Raw genomic sequence first — 20883 nt, forward strand, 5'->3', positions numbered from 1 at the left:
TTGTGAAGGGGAGATTGTGTTTGTGCTGTAGAAGCTTTCAGTATTTTCTGTATGTAGTGCTGGCTTTACTGAACTTACAGCCCTCTTGTGAAAGAGCTGTTTGCCTTCCACTAAGAAAGTTGCTGAGCAGAGTGAAGAGATAAAGATTTGGGGTGTTCTGAATCGAGCCAGGCACAAAATAAGGCAAATGTGCAGGGTGGAGAGAGAGAGCCCAGCACAGGGCAGAACAAACGTGCTCACTCCTGGTTGGCACACCAAAAGCCTGTGCTGCCATTCAGGCTGGGGAGCTGGGCGGAAACAAACCAGATGAGGTGGAACAAAAGCAAGTGTTGAGCCTTGCACCTGGGAAGGAATGGCTGCAAGTATCAGTACAGGCTGGGACGTGACCGGCTGGAGAGGAGCTCTGCAGAGAAGGACCTGGGGGTCCTGGTGGACGACAGGTCGGCCGTGAGCCAGCAGTGTGCCCTGCTGGCCAAGAAGACCAATGGGATCCTGGGTGCTTTAAAAGGAGCGCGGCCAGCTGAGCAAGGGAGGTGATTTTCCCACTCTGCTTTGCCCTGGTCAGGCCTCACCTGCAGTACTGCATCCAGTTCTGGGCTCCCTTCCTGGTACAGAAATGACAAGGATCTCCTGGAGAGAGTCCAACAGAAGGCCAGGAAGATGATAAAGGGCCTGGAGCATCTCCTCAGTATTGGAAAGGCTGGGGGACCTGGGTCTGTTCAGCCTTGAGGAAAGAAGACTGAGAGCAGATCTGATTAATGCTTACGTATTTGTTAAGTGTGAGAGTCCAAAGGACACGGCCAACCTCTTGTCAGCGATCTGTGGGGACAGGAGAAGGGGAAATGGCCACAAACTGGAGCACAGGAAGTGCTGCACTAAAATGCAAAGGATCTTCTTCACGGCGAGGATGATGGAGCGCTGGAACAGGCTGCCCAGGGAGGCTGTGGCTTCTCCTTGTCTGGAGATATTCCAGACCCTCCTGGACACCCACCTGCGCGGCCCGCTGTAGGGAGTCCATTTTGCAGGGAGCTTGGACTCAATGATCACTGGGGGTCCCCTGCAACCCCATTTCTGTGGTTCTGTGATTTTACTCCTTGCTTCTTGCAGCGATGCAGTGTTTCAGAAGAGAGAAAAAGCACAGCGGGCATCAACTGGATTTCTGTGGTTGGTAAAGCTGTGCTGAGAACTGGGCTGGCTGCTGCCCAGAAGCTTTCAGTGTTTAATTCTGGCTGTACAATAGCCATTAGTTCAATTTAGAACACATGAAAAGAAAGCTGATAGGGATCTGGTTACAGGTGGTTGAAATGACAAGAGGGAGATGGTGCAGGTGTAGGAACTAGGAGGTTACCTTCAAAGTGCCTTCCTGGTTCTCTGTGCTGCTTGATGTTTATTTTCCCATTGGTGCTGTGTTCAAGTGCAAGCACTGTAGGGTGTAGAGAACACTGTAGAATGCCTGGTGCTGCCCCGACCAGTCATAGATACTGGAAGGAAAAGTTGTGATGAACTACCGATGGAAAACATGGACAGTTTTGAGGCTTCTTCTTGGCAGAAGTTGTTGAGACAGTCCTCTGATAATCAGACAACAGGTAAACTGGTTTAAAGATGAGTCTTACTTTAAAGAGGGCCTTGTGTAGTCTGGTTGTTTACAGTAATGCAGGACTAGTTGGGTAAATAACTGATTGGAAAACCTATAAGGGAATGAGGTTGTTTTTTTTAGGTTAGGTTCTTACTATTGAATGCAGTACAAGTGCTTGCATGACTGGGAGCCCAACTGTCTGCCGCCGTTGTTGTCATGCTGCCTCTTTGATGTGCTGCCTCTTCAAAGTGCTGGGGCTGGCAGCAGCGAGCAGAACTAATGCTGCAATTAGAATGGGTGATGCAGAGAAGACTGTGGCAGAAATGATGAAGCCAGAGGCCCAGCTAGCAGAGGTTTATGCATTTGCTGCCAGTCTTTATCCCAAGGAGCTGGCCGCCTTGCAGCAACAAAGCCATGATGTCAGTAATGCCTTCTGATGTCTGTGAATTGATATGGATCACCAAATCTGCCTTGTCTGTTTCACTAAATGTGCCTGTCTTGAGTGTTGGTAGAACTGCCTTGATGCTTAGTCTGTTCTGACGGGATGCTTCATCTTGAAGTCTTGAGCTACTCGGCACTGTGAGATTCTGTTTGAATCTCTTGGTGCTCTAGCAGTAGTTTTGCAGAGCAAGTGTAATTGATCTGTATTCCCCTTTGTATGCGGGGTAACCTCAGCCATGCAGAATTATCTGTTGCTGTAGAGATGCTCTCTTCTGTGGCTGTGATGATCAGGGCTTTGGGTTCAGGGGATGTGAGTGCAGTATGGAGACAACTGAGCAATGCTGTCCCAGGGCTGACAAACACTGAGGATGAGAACTGTCAGAGGTGAGTGTTTTGAAGGTTCCTGTCTGTCTTTGATATTGCTTACATTCCCAAGAGGTTCGGTTTTCTTTTCTTCCCCTTAAACTTCAGGTTCTTTCCCTGCTTACTCCAATATTAATTTATTCTCTCTCGGTTCTTGCATCTCGTCTTTGCCTTCCCCATTTCTTACTAATCTGCTCTGAGTGCCGTCTCTCAGACCTTTATCAAGGTTTCACAACAAAGCTATGTTGTGGCCCTTCGAGGTTCTCAATTGCACCAGGCCAGCTCCTGCCCTGTGTTTTTTGTCTGAAAGTGTCATGTGGTGTTTCAGTGCTTTTCTTGATTGCTTTGCACTGGAGCTGACCACCTTGCTCACGGTCTTTTGTCTTTTTCCTATTCCTTCTTTCTTTCGTGTATGTCAGTTTTAACCCTTGTGTTACTTCTTCCATTTTGTGTTTAGTTCTCATTGCTGTCTTGTGTGTTCCCTGGCCAGTTTTTCATGACGTGATACTTGCTGGTTTTGATTTTTGTTCTTTGACAGATGTGTGGATGACGTGATGAAGCTGAAAGCTCAGATGCGTGCAGAAGAAAATGAGTTTATCACGTGGAATGATATCCAGTCCCGTGTGGATGGTGTGCACTTAGCTGTGCATGAAGAACATGAAAGTAAGTTTTGCTTGATTAGTGCTAGACTGATCCTAGATCATAAGGTGTGCTGAAAGTAGGTGCATGCCAATGAACAATCTTGTTGCTGGATTCATATAGCCTGAGATAGTTGCCTTTTGCCACTGCTTCTTGTGGAGCTGAGTTGCCCTGAAAAGGCTATCACCTAGAGAGGCTTAAACGTGATGTCAGAGCCTGGAATCTTGACTGCCTTGCTTCCTGGATCTCCAAATAGACACGGGCTTGCTGTGTGGCTTCAGTTCCTCTGATCACGTGACCCAAACAAGTGCACGCCATGTGCATGCGTGCACCAAAGCTCTAGTTTTGCAGCCTTGTATTTGTGAGGCATCACAGCAGAAGCCTGGAAGTTCATGTAGTCCAGCTCCTCGTTTCTTGTAACACTCCTATAACCCCTGAAACCATAGAGACAACAGAGAACCCAAACCATCAACCGTAAAAGGCAGAGAATTTTATAATGACATCAGTTGACGTCGTATGGCATAGTTTTGGTAGGAACCTTTTGAATTCTTTCACCTGTTAGTGTTTCATAGAATCATAGAATGGCCTGGGTTGAACAGGACCGTAGTGATCGTCTAGTTTCAGCCCCCCTGCTGTGTGCAGGTCGCCAGCCACCGGACCAAGCTGCCCAGAGCCACATCCAGCGTGGCCTCGAGTGCCTCCAGGGATGGGGCATCCACAGCCTCGTTGGGCAACCTGTTCCAGTGCAAATGTGTTCAGTTTCTTGTGTGCCCCTGTGCATGGATACTTCTTATGTAGTGTCTGAGGAAGTCCTGAAGCCATAGCGACATGTACCCTTCTACTGTCCTGAAACTTGGTTTCAAAGTCAAGAATGCTTTCTAATGAGGAGCTGTAACATACTGTTGTTTCACGGAGTAGTCTTTTTCTGCCCCTGTTGGCTAATTAATCAAGGATAATTACTGCTTGTCCTCTGTGCCCTTTCCTGAGTCAAAAGTTGCTATGTGTGTTTTCCTTTGTTCTTCATGAGATGGAGTAGTGTCAACCGTAGTGTGTGTGTTTTTGTAAGCAAGGTCTTTCTTTTCCTACTTTCCCCCAGCGCTCATGGGGAGAGCAGCATGCCTAAAGGTGTGCATACTGTGTATGTGCACACTGTAGGAGGAAGCAAGCAGTCTGTACCGTAGTCTGCCCAGGTGACGGGGAGTTGTCAGATGAAGGACAGAAAAAAGGAAGGCATTCTCTGGGCTAAGATAATACTGAGAGGGAAATGCAAGTGGTGCTGAGACAAAACATGCTGTTACGGCCTAGACATCACTGTGCAAAGATACTCCGAACACACCTGGGTGCTTTCCTGTGCAACCTACGTTTAGTATGTGTATATGTGAATATGTAAAATGTACACAGAGCTGATTTTTGGTAGACATCATGTAGAGGTGATGACAATTGATGTGGAAGAATAAGGACAATTCAGAATGACATGAATACGTTTCACCGCGTTCTTGAAAGCCACGGTTAGAAAACAATTCAATGGCCCCGCTTCACAGAAAAAGTGAAATGGTGTGCGTTTAAATAACAGTGCAGGACAGAAAGAATTCTAATGGTAGTCTTGGTCCACTACCAGCTGTAACTTTGAATAATGTGTGAAAGGAAGGCTTTCTGTAGATCTTCATACTGTTCTTGAAGTATGCCTCTGTGCACTGGTGTAGGTAACAAGTTTTGTGGAATCACGGGACATCCCAAGTTGGGAGGGACTCACGAGGATCATGGAGTCCAAGTCCTGGCTCGGCTCTGGACCGCCTAAAAATCAGACCGTCTGTCTGAGAGCATTGTCCCAATGCTTCTTGAGCTCTGGCAAGCTCATTGCTGTGACCGCTGCCCTGGGGGAGGCAGTTCCAGTGCGGGACCACTGGAAACAGAAATCCGACTCAGATCTCCCCTGTCACATCTCCAGGCTGTTCCCTTGGCTTCTGTTGTTGTTGGCCAGGGAGCGATCAGTGCCTGCCCCTCTGCTGCCCCTGGTGGGGAAGCTGTAGAGCACCACGAAGTTTCCGCTCAGTCTCTTCTCTGGACTGAGGACTTCAGCTGCTCTTCGTATGTGTTCCCCTCTGGACCCTACGCCATCTTTGTAGCCATCCTTTGGACACTTTCTAATAGTTTTATGTCCTTTTCCTATTGGGGTGACCCAAACTGTACACCGTACTCAGGATGAGGCCACAACAGTGCAGAGTAGGGTGGGACAGTCCCCTTCTCTTGACCTGCTAGTGGTGCTGTGCTTGATGCACTCCAGAATACCGTTGGCTCTCCTGGCTACGTGGGAGCACTGTTGACTCGTATTCAACTTACTGTCAACCAGGACCCTCCAATCTCTTTCATCGTGGCTGCTCTCCAGCATCTCCCCCCTTAGTCTGTGTGTATAGCCAGCGTTGCCCTTTCCCAGGTGCAGAATCTGTCACTTGCTCGTACTCAATTTCTTGCAGTTGGTGATTGCTCAGCTCTCTAATTTCTCAGGATCTCTATGCAAGGCCTCTTCACCCTCCACAGATTCAGCAGTTGCTCCCAGTTTAGTGTTGTCAGTCAGCTTGCTCGTAACACCTTCTAGTCCTACATCCAAGTCTTTATGAAAGCATTTAAGAAAGCTGGCCCTAAAATAGAGCCCTGGGGAACCCCCGGAGTGACTGACTGCCAGACCAATGTGACCTCGTTTACTGTGGCTTTTTGGGCCTGACCCTTCAGCCACTCATTCACCCACTGCATTGTATTGTTGTCTAGTCGTATGTTGGATGTTTTGTCCAGGATTCTGTGAGAAACGGTGCTGAAAAGTTGACTGAAATCCAAAAAGCCCTCAACGGGCTTTTCTAGGTGAAATACAGAGGTGACCTTGTCATTAAAGAAAGCATAGTTAGTTAAATGGTCCTTGACATGGTGCTTTTTTACAGCAGTCGTACGGTCTTCTTAGCAATCCTGGTTCCTGTGGTGTCCCTAGCGTGTATTGTTCCTTAATCTTTGCTCTGTCCAAATGCAGTGCCTGCCATACAACGTTCCACTCTGTGATTCTCCTACTGCGTGCAGAAGAAAAAGCTGCAGTCTTTGGGTGTTTTAACCCAAGTTGTATCCACTCTGAGCTCCTCGCTTTCTTCTGGAAGATCTTTGTTGTAAACTCTCCAACTGTGATTTGAACTGTTCTTCTTTCAGCAAGCAACAATTGAATATTCAATATACGTTGCATCACACGATCTCTGGGTGTCCATTCCAAGCCAAATGACTTTGTGATTTGCTGTAGGTTTGGCATGTGTGACTCAGGCTTTGTTCACATTTAGCTAACGGTAAGCTATCTATTTATGTCTGTTTTCAGTTAGTTGAGCTGTAGTCCTCGCTGTCCCTGGCAGCACCCACTGTTATCTGTTGTAATACAGCTCCTAGTACATGCGTCCAATAAATGCTGGTATTTCAGAAGTGAAGGCAGTGTATTTTTGAATGGCGTTCTGTGCAAAGCTATAGCTTGGTGTGAAGAGCCTGATTCTGAAGGATTCTTGCAAGCTTGTAACTTACTAGCCCTGGCCATTGAGGTTTTGATAATTCCCTTCTAGTGGATTTGAGCTACGTGTTGAAGAACTCATTCCTGTGTCCATTCATGTGGTCTCCCCGAGGGATCTTTTTTCTCCTTTTTCCTTTATTTATTACTGTGTCCAAAAATGTGTGGCTTCTTGAAGGTGGAGAAGTGGTCTTGCTTTCTTTGCTAGTAGAAAATGATTGCTATTAAGATGTTGCTATTCTCAGCGGGTATTTGGTTTAGCACTAACAGCACTTTTCTTCCAAAGCACAGTTTCGTGATGATGGTAAAGGATTGGATAAGGATTGGATCTTGTATTTCTTCTTCTATCCCTTTCTCTGTAGGAGTTTTGGCTGTTGGGCTTATCAGCGAGGCGCTGGATGAAGGAGACACCAGAAAAACTCTGCAAGCTTACAGATTCCTGCAGCAAACCTGGAGGGTGTAACCCCACAGGTAGGTCAGCATTATCAGGGCACACTGCTTCGGGCTAAGAGAGAGAAAGCACAGGTGGGTGTAGTTAAAAGTACCTCTCAAGAAGCCTTTGCATCTGTGTACTGAGGGCATTCCTGACGTTGGGAGAAAAGCTGGGAAACAGATCTGGAAATGAAAGGGTGAACGCTGCATGCTATCAGCTGATGTTACCTGGCCAGTTTGGATCTGTCTGTATGAAGGAAAGAGAGATGCAGGCATAACACGTGAGTCTTGGTGAACTACAGAGATGGGCTTCAAGATATGAACTGCTGGAGATGGATTGCTCTAATCGTACGTCCAGAGTTTTTAGCATAGAGACTGAGATGATACTGTGTTCAACATTGGTGTTTTTTTGTACGTTTGTTTGCTTTGTTTTTTTTGACTAAGTGTAAACCTTCACGATGGCAGTGCCCGAAAACTGCACTGGTGATGAAGATCACTGAGCAGCTTCCTCAGTGGCCCTGAAAGGGTTCATGTTCCTCAGGAACCCATTTTGTGCTGAAGCATTTCCTCCTACTGAGTGAGAATGAAATAAGGAGTTGTTCTTGGTGTACACGTAAGCTTCTGCCAGGCTGGATTGGTGACTTCAGTTGATGTGAAATTACCTCATTGAGGCATATGCTCAATGTAGGGCTCCTCCCTGCAACGTGGCAGCAATTTCAGAGATGGTGAGATCGTGGTACAGACCAGCACTGTGGGTAGAACAGTTGTGTCCTGAGTCAACGTGCTTACTAGCTGGTGACTTGTGTGGCTTGGAACTAAGAGGGATTGCAGTTCAGCACAAGGCAGGGGATCTGGCGTATGATGCGATTTCTCACGTGATGAGCAGTGAGAGAAGTGTTAACCCTGCAGTGTGTGACAGCGCGTGTCCCTGCTGGGGGACTGTGACAGTAAATGCACGGGAAAGATCAGACGGCTTTGACAGTCCTGGGATTGATGACTGTGCTGGTAGAGATGGCAGTGCAAGAGTTTGTTCTTCTAAGTCTGCCACCCTTCCCAACAGGAATTTCTACATTGCTGAAGCAGTCATGGGACTCCTTGGACATTCCGATAAGACTTGTTAAAGGGATGTAGGTTTCAATCCAAAGCAGTGGTAATGTGGAGGGTATGTAAGGAAATGTTAATTTTCAGTCTTGCCACAGAACTCTTCATGCTGGAATATAGTGGCTCTTTGTGCAGGGTGATTATTAATCCGTGTCAGAAGTCAGTGTTTCCTGTGTTCTGTTTGCACATCAGGGATTATTGGAGGGATGGCCATTGCTTCTTCAGATCTCCTTCCATAGTAACCCCCAGGAAGCAACAGTGGGGGTGGAGGAGCTGTGCTTGGCAGCTGCTGGACTATTGTTCATTATGTGTATTTTGGGGTGTTCTACACACTTGTCTCTTGGACAATTTCTGCGTGTAACATTATTTAATGAGTTTCTTCAGCCAAAACATAAGATACGGTGTGGTCAGTACTCCACAGCAAATGGTCTGTTAAAAGAGAGACTTGAGAGATGCTTTTACTGTTGTACATTTGTATTTACCCGGAGTACATGCAGTGCTTTTTGATTTGCTGGTACAGAAATCTGCAAAGCTTTGTGGACGGGACAAGAGCAGCCTGCTGTTGTGTTAGTTCCCCCTCAGTTTTTGGTTGCTGCTCCTGTATGTGCATTTCCACTTCATGAAGTTTCCCTGAACAACTCCTTGCAGCCTGGTACTGGGAAAGGACTCCTGTTAGTCTCTGTTTGTGTCCACCTCGGCGGAACAAAGCTTTTCAGGAAAAGTGCTAGGAGTGCTGGTAGGCAGACAGCCAGGTGGCTGTGAGTGGGCAGTGTGCTCGTGCTGCCTGGAAGGCTTCAGCAGAGAGGTGATCCTTGCACTTGGCACTGGTGAGGCTGCTCGTGTACTGTGTCCAGTTCTGCCCTGCCCCCCCCCCCAGACAGGAGACATGAGTGTACTGGAGATAGGCCAGCGTAGGGCCACTGAGGTGCCTGAGGGACTGGAACAGCTCTCCAGAGAGGAAAGCTGAGGGTGAGGAGACTCTTTAGTCTAGAGATGAGAGGGCTTGGAGGGAATCTCTTCAGTGAATGCGAAAGCTGGAAGTGAGGATGCAGTTGAGGACGAGAGGCATTGAGTACAAACTGGGGTTCGTGGTTCCATCTAAACGTCAGGCAGCACTTTGCAGTGGAGGTAAGTGAGCAGTAGCAGAGGTCGACCAGAGAGGGACTGGAGTCTTTTCTTTGCAGTTGTTCAGAAGCCATCTGGATCTGGTCTGTCCTGGATAATGTGCTCTCGGTGTCCCTGCTGGAGCAAGGGGTTTGTACCAGCTGAGCTCAGAGGTCCCTTTCCATCTTAAATTGTTCCGTGATTTTCTTTTTTGGGCTCCTTGGAAAGGCACGTCCTATTGGCAGATACAGCTTTAGGACTGAGCAGTGCAGATTGCTTGGCGTTGGGATGCCTTGATGTTTGTTGGAGTGATACCACTGCTGGAACTCTTGGTGGGAGTTCCTTGTCCTGAGAAGAGTTTTGGCCTGGTAATGCTGTAGTTGCTTCTGCTGGTAACAAATGTCCATTATGGCCTTGTGTTGAAATGGATTAGAAAGATACTGCAGTGCTTCCTGTATCCCTTGAAGCTGCAATTGCTCAGAGGTGGTGGTTTTGTTTTGCACAACCAGTGACACTCTTTTCCTCATGCTGCGAATGCTTTCCTCATCATATTCTCTTCAGGACACTCGGGATGAAACAGCTGTGCCTTGGCTCGAGGAAGAAATGTACACATGCAAAGGAAATTAAAATACAAGTGTTTGCTTCAGGTAGGTGTAGAAGTTTTTTCTTTCAACAATGAATGTCACAGCCTTTAAACTTCAATTCTTTAAATCTTTTTGGAAGGATATGTCGTTGTTTCAGTTGTGTTGTGACTGGGTTACATCCTAGGCAGAGATACCTATTGAATCTCTGTCCGAGTGTTTGACATTAGCAGATCACTGTGTCTGTCTGTGGTTGGGTAGTCAGCCCAATAGAGGATGTTCATGTGCACAGTTGTGGTGCATCTTAGCTTTCATTTGTGTTGTACTGTTGCCTGAATTCTATGAAGTATTTCTCAAAGTACTTTTTATTTTTTTTGCACTAAGTGCAGATAACAACACAAATCAGTGCAGTTGGCAGGTGGACTGTGCCCAAGAACATTTGGTCAAAAGCAGGATTAAAGTCTGTTTCTTTGAGCCTGAATAAGATGTTCAGATACCCTTCTACCTCTGTGTGTGTGAACAGACATTTGCTCAGTGCTGAAAATTTGCTCAGTATCTCGTGTTTACTGCTTCGGTGAGATACCTGTGGTTGATTTTGTACTGTGTTTGCAACAGAGTTCTGGAGTAGCCCTGGGTTAGCTCTTTCCTCATCTTGTTCTTGTTGATAACCTGTTCTGTGTTCAGGTTGCTGTTCTTGCTAGGAACGGTGCAGTCACTGGAAAGGTGCTTTTTGAGTCAGTTGTCTGCTGTAGCAGGGCTCTGCAAGAAGAAGCTGCCTGGACTACAGCTGTTGTCAGAGTACAGCTGAGTGAATGGAGAAAAGGTTGTAGAGAAATACTGTCGATAAATCAGCACCATGGTAGGACTAAGAGCACAAAGAAAAGTGCTGTCAGACACTGTGCCATACACAGATGCACACTGTACTGAAAAGATTGTTGTACACCAAGTTGTCTTTTTTTAATCAGTATTTTTGTGCATAAATACAGGAAGGTATTTGTGTACACTGGCACAGTGCCTTGCTCTCTTAAGTCTGTTGTGAGCCACTGAGCTCCTGACTGCGCAGGTAACCTGCCTCCTCCTGTTGTTGAAGTTTCCTTAGGCATTCTGGCCGTGAATGCAGCAGTCGGTCACGGAGATACCAGCCCTACCCTGAGTGCCTTGTGCTCACCAGATGTGGGGCTGTACGGAGTCGCTGCAGAGTGTGCAGAGACATACCAGCGAGAGTTGGCAGAAGTCGAAAGGAGAAAAGTGGCCACAGGTGAACCCCAATAGCTACCTGCTAGTGCAGTAAATTCGAGATGATTGCCTGTAGAATGGAAAGCAGAGGGGGAGCAATGTGAGGAGCAGTCTTGCGTTCTGGGTATCTTGTTAGAATCTCATGTTATAGGAAATTGAGGCTGCCTTGTAAACTGAAGTCTTTGTTAACGGAAAGAAAAAAAAGGTAGGAAGGAAATGAAAAAGGTAGCAGTGAAATATTCCCCACTTGTAGAATATATTGTGCTTAGGTAGTTCTTGCGGTGGTTCATTGGAATCTGCGGCCTTCCTTCTATTGCTTGGAGGAAGGACCCTCTCCATGCATTTCCTTCCTGTAGTATTTGTATGTGAGGAAGATAGACACGTGTTTGCTTTCAACATAGCAGCATTTCTGCTTTCAGGAGGCAGTGGCAGTGAAACACTGGGTGAGAGGAGGCTGTCATCATTATCATAACGTGAGGACCAGAGAGGGAGGATGGGATGAGCTGACGGAATTTGTGCAGAATGACACACAGCTGTCACGGGAGGAGATGCAGGTAAAGTACGTGCTCTTTTCCTCTGAAGTTGAAGGTGCCCCTATTTCAGGCCTTATTGCAACTTTCAGAAGTAATGTTTCACCACAGTAGTGATGTTAGCAAGCTTTGTATCTTATTTCACTGCTTGCTGTCTACTTTGCACGTCAGCACCTCTTTGTCCTATTGTGGAGAATGTGCACACCTTGATCACCAGAACAAGACGGTGGTGTTGCTGCTCACCGAAAAGCAACTTGTAAGTTTCTCTTGAGCAGAATACAGAAGCCGCTGTGTAACATGTCATTTTTGCATCTCCCTTTTCTCTTCCTGGCTCTTCTTCCTACCATAACGCTAATCTAGAGCACTGTATCTGGAGTCACGGCAGCATACGAGCGAGAGCAGTTGTGGCTGGCCAAAGAGAACCTGATGGTGAAGCTTCAGGCTTGTGGTCGAGGCTGTCTTGTCTGTCAGGAATTCAACTCCAGAATGAGGTTTTTGAAGAAGCAAGTTCCAGCCATCGCTTGCATGCAGGTATGAAATCCCCTAATTCTGTTAGAAGCTTGTACTTGTCAGTTGCTCTCCACACGCACGCTTACTGACTGGTTTTGTTCAGCTCAAGCAGTTGCCACGCACAATTATCTTCATTATCTTCTCCCTGGGAATCACTATGTATAAATTACTTCTCTCCCTCTTCCCATGAGTCCGTGGGTTTGGAGAATTGAAGATGGCATTGAGAATTGTGCAATGGATGGTGCTTTTGGTTGTTTAGTTTTAGTCATTTGTTCTCTAGCTGTGTTTTGCCCTTGGTGGGGGTGCTGCTAAGTCCCTCACAACGACTGCTGGTGGTGGAAGAAATAGTTAAGGCTGCACTGCATATCTCTTACGGCATGTCTTGTAAGATGAGCATGTCTGTGTTACATCTCATTCAGCCAAAGGGAAGTGGAAACTGAGCAGCAGAAAGAAGCATCAAATAGTAAATTACTGCTCTTCACTTTGAAAAGTCGCCTTTTTTCTTGTGTGTGTTTTCAGTCCCAGTGGCGTGGCTATAAACAGAGGAAGGCATATCAAATCCGTTTGGATTACTGACGAGCACACAAGGACCAAGAAGTGAAGGTAGCAAATGCTATGTTTGTTTTTGTTTGTTTGTTTGTTTTTTGTTCACATTTTTGGTAGCAATATTTGTGGAGAGGAATTTTATCTGACCTGCTTTGGGATTCTTTCCTGTAGATTCAGTCACTGCCCAGGATGTATCAAGGCAGAAGGCGTTACAGAGATCACCTGCAATATTTCAGAGACCACATAAGAGATTGTGTAATGAATTCAGTGTCTGACACTTTTTTTTTTACTCTGCCCTTAACAAGTGTAAGTGGCTGTTTTTTTTTTTTCCCATTCTAGATAAATGACGTTAGAAAAGCTCAAGCTTTTATCCGAGAAAACAAAGCAGGAGAAGACTACAAAACCCTCAGTAAGTGTGGCCAAAAGAATAAAGCTAATATGCTTTGAATCTCTATTTGCAGAAAAATACTGTTAGTGAGATCTGCAACAGGAAGAGAGCTATGAAAAAAGCTTGAAAAAGGACCTCAATCTCAATGCTGAAAACCCACCTACGGCTGTGGTTGGGAAATTGGTTCACTTGCTCGATCGGACCCAGATTTTCAGGAGGAGCTGGAGCTAATGAAACTGTGTGAGGAAGCTGTGACCTTGGTCCGATCTAATCAACAGCTTGAAAATGACCTCAATCTCATGGACCTCAAGATTGGACTGCTAGTGAAGAACAGAATGACACTGCAGGTAGGAAATGCAGTGCTGGGAGACTAGGAGAGTGAATTGAGGCCAATGGCAGTTAGCATGAGGACCTTCTGAGCCTGGATCTCACTTACTCAGATTCAGTGGGAAATATTTCCCCCAGAGTTACAGGTTTTCCTCCCAGTAAGTTCCTAACTGTTCCACTTATTACTATGTATCCCTAGAAAGAGAACTGCAGCAGAAACATCAAGGCTTCAAGTATTTTAAAAACAAAGCACCAGAAAGAAACCCACTCGGGACCAAGGGAAAGCAATAGATGGTATGCTTGAAGGCTCTGAGAAGTGTTTGTCTCTTCACTTGTGGTTACGTGAGTCATGGACTTGCACACCTCAATTTCTGCTCACGTTTTGTGTGCTGTATCAGAAGGGGGAGGTGATTTTGGAGCAGGAAATGTGCTCAGGCTGCTTGGTGTTGGTTGGCTGATGGAAGCCCCCTCTGTCACTTTGCTGACGATTGATTGCACACAAGAACAACGTTGCTGATACAGCGGTGCCTTTTTTTAACTCAAGCTGAAGTTACAGTCACCTTTTCCTTTGGTCCTGAATAGCGTGGTGCTAGGCTTGACCTTGTGTAAAATCTGAACCATGGCAGCAGTAAAGCTCAGTTCCAAAGGAGGCTCCAGCTCTTGGGCTGATGCTGGCAGCAAAAAGTATCATCGTTATCAGAGCGGTGGAGGCAGGGAGTCAGCAAAATGGAAGCAGGGCTTGGGGCTTCAAGCACAGTTGAGAAAGAAAGGCATTTTCAAGCATCTTCAGAACGCTACCAGCTGTGACAGTAGTCCCTGCTCAAAGCAATTAGTCCTTGTAGGTTCTCAACCAATTCTGGAACGTGGGGACAAGACAGAAATCGCTGCTACAACAGATAATGTTTCACTTCATGATCTCCTGATGTACCTTGACTGCCTTATCCACACATAAGGAAGTGCTATCGTGCAGCTTTTTCCCATATTGCGTGTTATTTAAATGTGGAATCTGTCCCTCTGTGTTCTTTGCAGGATGTTGTTTCTCATAGCAAAAATCTTAGCAAGGAGAACAAGGAACAGCTCTCTGACGTGATGACGCTGAACGAGCAAAAGGGAGGTTTGAAAGCTTTGAGCAAAGAGGAGAGGGAAAAGCTGGAAGCCTATCAGCACCTTTTTTACTTGAGGTATGCAGCTTTTCATTCACTGCTCTTGTCGTAGATGCTTACGTGTATTGGAACAGTCTGTGCTTATGCTCTGCAGTGTTGAGGCGCTGTCTGTCTTTGTGGTGTTGGCTTTTGTGGACACGTGCTGTATGGGAACTGCTGAGTCATGGCCTGAACCTCTGATTGATCACCTGAGGCGAGCAGTGAGTCAGGCAGAGGAGCACAGGTGAAGGCAGTGCAGCTGTGCTGCTGGAAGGGGTGCAGCCAGGCTACAGCCCTCCTAGACCTGTTTAAGAGCTGGCTGCCAGTGGGGAAGGATCTCGTCTGGAGATCTGCTCTGCTGGAGTTTTGTAAGTGAGCCCAGGATAGGGGTAAGCCTTCTATTTATTCTCCTTTTGTTAGCTTAGTCTGCTTTGTCAAACTCTCTTGTTTATTTCATAATGACAACATCTTAATAGTCATTGATTATACACGTGCACTAAGTACTTTTTCTTCTTGTTTTAGACTACTCCAACGTACTTGGCCAAGCTGCTTTTGCAGATGCCTCAAAACAAACCCACAGAGTTCATGGATTCAGCCATCTTCACGCTGCATAACTACGCATCCAGTCAGAGAGAGGAATCTCTGCTGTTGCGGCTGTTGCAAACAGCATTGCAGGAAGAGATCAAGTACGTTGTAGCATAGGACACAGCCTTGCTGTTGCCTGAGTTTGGGCCGCTGCTAAAATTGCAGCTGTTGTTGTGTGATGTCCCGTGCTCATTAGCTGATAATGCTGACCTGTCCCTGCCTTCTGCTCATGCTGTTTCACGTCAGTCCTTTCTGTAACCTGGAAGGAGGAGGAATTACCTTTGTTCTTTAGGATTAAAGCCATTTTTCTTTAGCCAATGCTTTCTTGCTCAGGGAGGCACTATTTTTGATCTGCTGCAGCGCTTTCCTAAGATTCATTCCCATCTAAGTTCTCTGCTGTCTAGTAAGAAGGACTTGGAGCAGACTGCGAGCTTGGGCTTTACAGGCCAGAGTGAAGCTGACGCGAAGGTCACTGTTTTCCAAAACTGATGAGGAGGCTGAAAATCAGATGCTGTCTGGTTTGGGTTTTTTACTGGCTGTCAGGCTTAAGGATTCTGGCTGTCTGTCGGCATAATGGAGTTGATTGGCACTTAGGAGTTTGGTGTTTATGACTTCTGGCTGATACGGAGCTTCACAACTTGCTAGGAATAGCAAATACATATAATGTTGGAGGCAGTCATGCCTTTTTTGATGCTTTTAAGTATGAGGATGGTATGTGCCCTCCAACAGGTAACGCCTAAAAGGTTTGTTTAATTATTATTATCTTTTCTTGGAGTAGTAGTTCAGGAAAGTGCATGTATATGCTTTATTCTCTGCTGCTGGATTTCCCATAGCGGCATGCTATGAATGGCTTTTGTTGCTGATTGCTTACTTGTTGAAATACTGAAAGAAAATAGTTGTGCCTGTGTAGAACTCCCTTTGTTTCCTCTGTATTTTTGAGATGCGCTCTTTCAACCGTGGTGCCCGTGGTCAGAACGCACTGAGGCAGATCTTGGCCCCAGTTGTGAAGGAAATAATTGAGGACGAATCGCTCAACGTCAGAACGGATCCAGTGGATATTTACAAGTGCTGGGTGAACCAGATGGGATCTCAGAATGGTGAGGCCGGGTATGGAAGCTGTTGCTACCGGTTTTTTCTGAAAGTTGCTCAGCTGCTTTGCATTGCTCTATTAATCGTTCCAAACCATCCCTGGATTCATTGCATGCATCTGTCCAATGGATACCGGCTTTTTTCCATCAGCTCGAGATGGCTTTCTTCTGAAAGGTATAAAGATCATCTTGTGACAGGGTTATTGAGCCTATTAGAAGTGAATCTCATGAAGAGATAGGCCAAGAAAAGCCCCAAAGCATTTCTTCTGTGTTAACTCATAGGTACAGATACCATAGCTCTTACTCTACCAAGCCAATCTCTGCCCACAACTCGGGCAGGCTGCCCAAGGAGGCTGTGGATGCCCCATCCCTGGAGGCATTCAAGGCCTGGCTGGATGTGGCTCTGGGCAGCCTGGGCTGGCGGTTGGTGAACCTGCACGCAGCGGGGGGTTGGAACGAGATGAGCATTGTGCTCCTCAACACAGGCCGTGTTCATAGAATCACAGCATGCAGCTGTTCCTGTCTGCCCATGAGAAGGTTTCATCCACCTGGTCATCCTGGTTGGTTGGCCTGTAGTTCCCCCGCTACGTCATCTGTCCCTGTCCTCCCTTTAATCTGTGTCTATAAAGTCTTGATGGGCTCCCATCCGTCCCCAGTCAGAGTTCTGTGTTTCTTCCAGTGCTTGATGTTCACCAGATTTTGAGGGTTCTGTTGTTGGTTGTATTTGTTTTGTTTTTAAGGCACTTCAAGGGAAGTGGTGGAAAAGCAATGCTATGAAGTAAAAGACAACTGTCCCAGCGCAGCACGCTGCGTGAGTTACTATCTTAACACTGCAATGTGCAGCTTGTGTTTTCACTGATTTATTTGCGACCTGAGGTACTACTGCGTATCGCAGGTGACCTTCTTGACTCTAGAGAGCGTGTCTGCATGTGGTACAGAAAGATACAGTTCAGAGTTAGCTGGGCCTGTTCTCACAGCGACTGCTGCAGGGACAGCAGAGGACGTGAGAAGTCCTTTGCTCTTTCAGTGCTAGAATTCTAACGAAAGTGAACGTGCAGCTCTTTGCAGCCAGGTGAGCGTGGATCTGTTTGTATGTCAAGCCAAAAATTCTGCCTGGCACTGACAAAAGTATATTAGGCTGAGGAGTGCTCACCTTCACATCTGACTTTTCCAAATAGCAAGTTGCCGTACGATGTTGCACCTGAACAAGCTCTTAATCACGGTGAGGTGAGGACGCACCTGGATGCCTCAATCCGAGATGTGAAGGCAGTGACAGACAAGTTCCTGTCTGCCATCGTTGTTCAGCTGACCAAATCCCGTAAGTCTGGTGTGTCACCGCGTTATCCTGCAGCAGTTAATAGTGGGTTCATCCGTGAGGAATTCTCACTTGCCTTTTATTTCCTTCGAAGTTACGGGATGCGTTTCATCGCCAAGGTACTGAAAGACTCCCGGCATGACAAGTTTCCTGATGCTGGCGAGGATGAGCTTCTGAAGGTAAGGAGCTGAGCAGCTCTGTGAATAAAGACGCTTTTTTCAGGTTGCTTGTGAGGTTCCTGAATTGCAGTATAAGTTCAGTATTGATGAGTATTTTGGCTTCCTTCCTTGTCTGTCCCTTCTGCAGAGCTTATAGCCATCAATCTCAACGCGCCAGTCATGGGAGCAGTCCCACCATGTTTCAGTAACAGCAGCTAGATCGTAGTTAGCCTGGTGCACAATGGCTTCCAGTTCCTCCTGCTTGTTGCTCATGCTGCGTGCATTGGTATAGGTGCACTTGAGCCGAGTCATTTGCCTGACTCCCAGCTCTAAAATCGTTCCGCCAGGCTCTTCTCTTGTGAGGCCTGTACTGTCCCCTTCCCCCGTCATAATTAGTTGATTGCACAGGAAGAAAAGCTTGATGTCTGTGCCAAGGGAGACGTACACCGCACTTGCGCTGCCTGGACGATGTGGAAACTGGAAATTGTGGGGTGTGCTGAAGCATGCCCTCTCAGGTCAGTCTAAGCATCCATAGAGTAGACCTGTCTAGCAAAACAGGGAATAGACAGTTAAACCCATTCTGTTGGGAAATACTCTCTCCTTCTAAGTACCTTTAGAACGTGAGTTTCTTCAGTTAATTACTCAACTCATTTGCTTTTCCTGAATGATCCTAAGTTCTTTTCTCAGGCGACATCTGCACTCTGCTCAGTCCAAGGAGAAATCCCTGCCCGCAGATGCAATGACACAGCGTGGCTCCCAACCTCATTTTTCATTGCTTACTCTTATGGTAGCTGCCATCCATGTCCACCCTGCATATTCTTAGAGCTCTTCTGGAGTCCATGGGGCAGACTTATGGTTGAACTAAAGGGAATTTTTTTATAATGCTCTAGCTCCAGATGATTATCCCTAGTATCATTATATTAAAAAAAAAAAAAAGGCGTTTTGAAGTAGCGCGATATATCTTCTGTGCCTCAGAATGTGGCACGTGTGGCATGAGAGAGTTGTGAGGCCACGAGGACTGCCCAGACAGCATGAGAACTGTAAGAGCAGAGAGCTATAGGTGATGCAGCGCTATTGGTGCCACCCGCAGGAAGCGGTAGCTGGAACAAAATATGGCCAGAAGAGTGATCAGATTGCGTTTGGTAAGGAACTATTTCATTGGTTGTAGAACTTTGACAAAATGTATATTCAGGATGATGATCAGCATGCCAGGTGCTGGGACCATGCCGAAAGAGAAATGGTCTGAAAACGTCGGTGCAATTTGCAATATATCCCCTTCCACAAAGCCCTCAGATCCATGCTCCAGCTGCATCCAAAGCAACCCAGAGCCCTGTGCTTGTTGTACCCGGAGCTGTCGGTGCCAGGAGTTGCCGCTGTGTTTGCAAGGACGTTGTGTCAGCAGTGTGTCGTCAGTGGGGTTGTTTGATGGCAATGAAACCGCTGAATGGTGTACCTCAAGACTGAGAAAGAAGATGGTAGTGGTGACTGTGTGTCTAGGTATAGATAGCTTGATACAGATCTATAGGACTGCAGTGTGGATTGTACATAGGCCCTGCGCTGCGAGGTACTCTGTTGGGAAGCAATGTCCATCTGCCCGAGGGCAGGAAGGCCCTGCAGAGGGACGGCCTGAGGCCAGCCGTACGAGGCTGCACAGGAGCAAGCGCTGGGTCCTGCGCTGTGGTCATGACAACCGCATGGCAGCTTGTGCAGGATTGGGCTGAGGTAGAATTCCAACCGCCCACTGATTCTAGAATGTTGGGTGTTGGAATCTTCTGGTCCTGTGACATGGTCTTGCCTCCCCACCCTGTCGTCATGGCGGAGCAGCCTGGTGGCCCTTAGTGATGTCACAAGAGGCTGGAATGAGGGGAGGAGCAGTGCGTGCTGCGTCCCTTCATTGGAGCGCTTGAGCTCTGCGTGAGTAGCTCGCTTGTTGCCCTTGTGCAGCGACTGAGTGCCTTCATTTTCACCCCTTGTGTCTTGTGCAGCATATCTTGTAGGTAAGCTGAGACAGGGTGTGGAATGGACGGGTGGGCAGAGAGCTGTTGAAAACTGCTGTCTGGTGGAGCTCCTAGCAGCTCACACTGCTTACTCTTGTCCGTCAGACGTAACTTTCAGCCAGTACCTGCATTCCCAAGCGATCCACAAAGATGGCATTTGTCCCATGGCTTGTCCTTTGTTATCTTTGCTGCATTGTGGAAGCTCACAGACCTGTTCCTTCTCTCTCCTCTACCCGCTCCCTTGGTGCAGCTTTCGCTCGTGGAAGCACAGAGCAAAGTGACAAGAAACAGCTGCGAGTTCAAGGAATTGTCTACCTTGTTCTGATCTCCTGCCAGGTACGTGCCACGCTTTGTCCCCCCACGTGGTTGACCAGCAGTGTGTCGCACCATGTTTGGTAACACAGCCTCACCCAGCTTTGATGGGACACTGGTCCCGTGTGGGTTTTTTCCCTTCCCCTGCAGCTCGGTCCTGTGGAGGATGCTGTGTGTGGTGCTGTGACCAGCTGGTCTGAAGGAAAGCAATCCCTTAGGCAAAGGGTCCTAGGCCCAGTTTGTGCCGAGCTGCACAGTGTGACCCAAGGTCACAAGCACGCACGCTTGGGCAGTGTGAGTGTGCGCGGCAGCTGTAGGGAGCACAGCAGAGATGCAAGCAGAGGAAATCCTTGATGTGCGGGGCTGCAGCAGGTGCCGGTGGTGAGGCTGCTGGGAGCCGTGGCCGGGGAGCAGATGCACCTGCAGCAATGATTCCTCTCACTGCCCTGCTGCTGCGCTGTCAGAGCGCCCTGGGCGAATGCATCTGCTGCTTTGTGCCAGTCCCCATCTGCTAGCAGAGGGACAGCCGCTTGGTCAAATGCTGCCTAATGGGCTGTCCCATTTGAACGGAGTGGACAGAGTGGTTGCTTCTAGAGCACCTGCCTGTGCCAGAGGATAGCCAAGGGTAGTTCTCCGGTAGTCTCTCAATACTGTGGTGTGTGAAGAGAGAAAATATGAGCGTGTTTCTTTTCATTCCAGCTTGTCGTGCCTGCTGTGATGGGCATCGCGTGCAGCGAGATCAGCTGTGGGCCTGACATCGCACGGATGGAGGTAGAGTGTGGAGCTCTGATTGGTCTTTGTTCCCTGACTTGAGCCAGCAGAGTGAGCTGCAGATGTGCTCTCCTGCTTTTCAAGAGAGAGCGAATCCTTGCGGCTCTATCGGTGACACTGAAGTGCTGCCTTCAAGGCTTTCTTTCCTTGCTGCGGGCATGTTCTTAGCCTTGCCGTTCCTTCTTGTGTGCCCATGATAAGGATGGAGTGCA

General features: G+C 47.4%; 1 protein-coding gene across 8 annotated transcripts in view; it reads left to right on the forward strand.

Moving 5' to 3' along the window:
• Window positions 1–20883, forward strand: part of LOC128078421 (rho GTPase-activating protein 32-like) — a 65015-nt gene that overhangs the window by 20148 nt on the left and 23984 nt on the right. Inside the window, exons 1-5 of one of the 8 annotated variants that reach the window (XM_052678601.1) lie at window positions 16094–16137; window positions 16859–16929; window positions 17297–17436; window positions 17528–17612; window positions 19839–19924. Coding sequence is in view for 4 of the 8 variants with exons in the window: in XM_052678594.1 (XP_052534554.1) it covers window positions 15004–15138; window positions 15971–16137 (302 nt within the window). In the remaining 4 variants the exon portion in view is untranslated. Of the gene's footprint in view, window positions 1–14758; window positions 14814–14967; window positions 15139–15970; window positions 16138–16858; window positions 17437–17527; window positions 17613–17999; window positions 18107–19838; window positions 19925–20600; window positions 20672–20883 lie in introns of those variants that run through there. The other 7 variants (XM_052678596.1, XM_052678600.1, XM_052678594.1 and 4 more) reach the window with 7 other exon arrangements.

Source organism: Tympanuchus pallidicinctus, unplaced genomic scaffold, assembly GCF_026119805.1.
Source record: "Tympanuchus pallidicinctus isolate F22 unplaced genomic scaffold, pur_lepc_1.0 scaffold17, whole genome shotgun sequence".
NCBI classification, from domain to species: domain Eukaryota; kingdom Metazoa; phylum Chordata; class Aves; order Galliformes; family Phasianidae; genus Tympanuchus; species Tympanuchus pallidicinctus.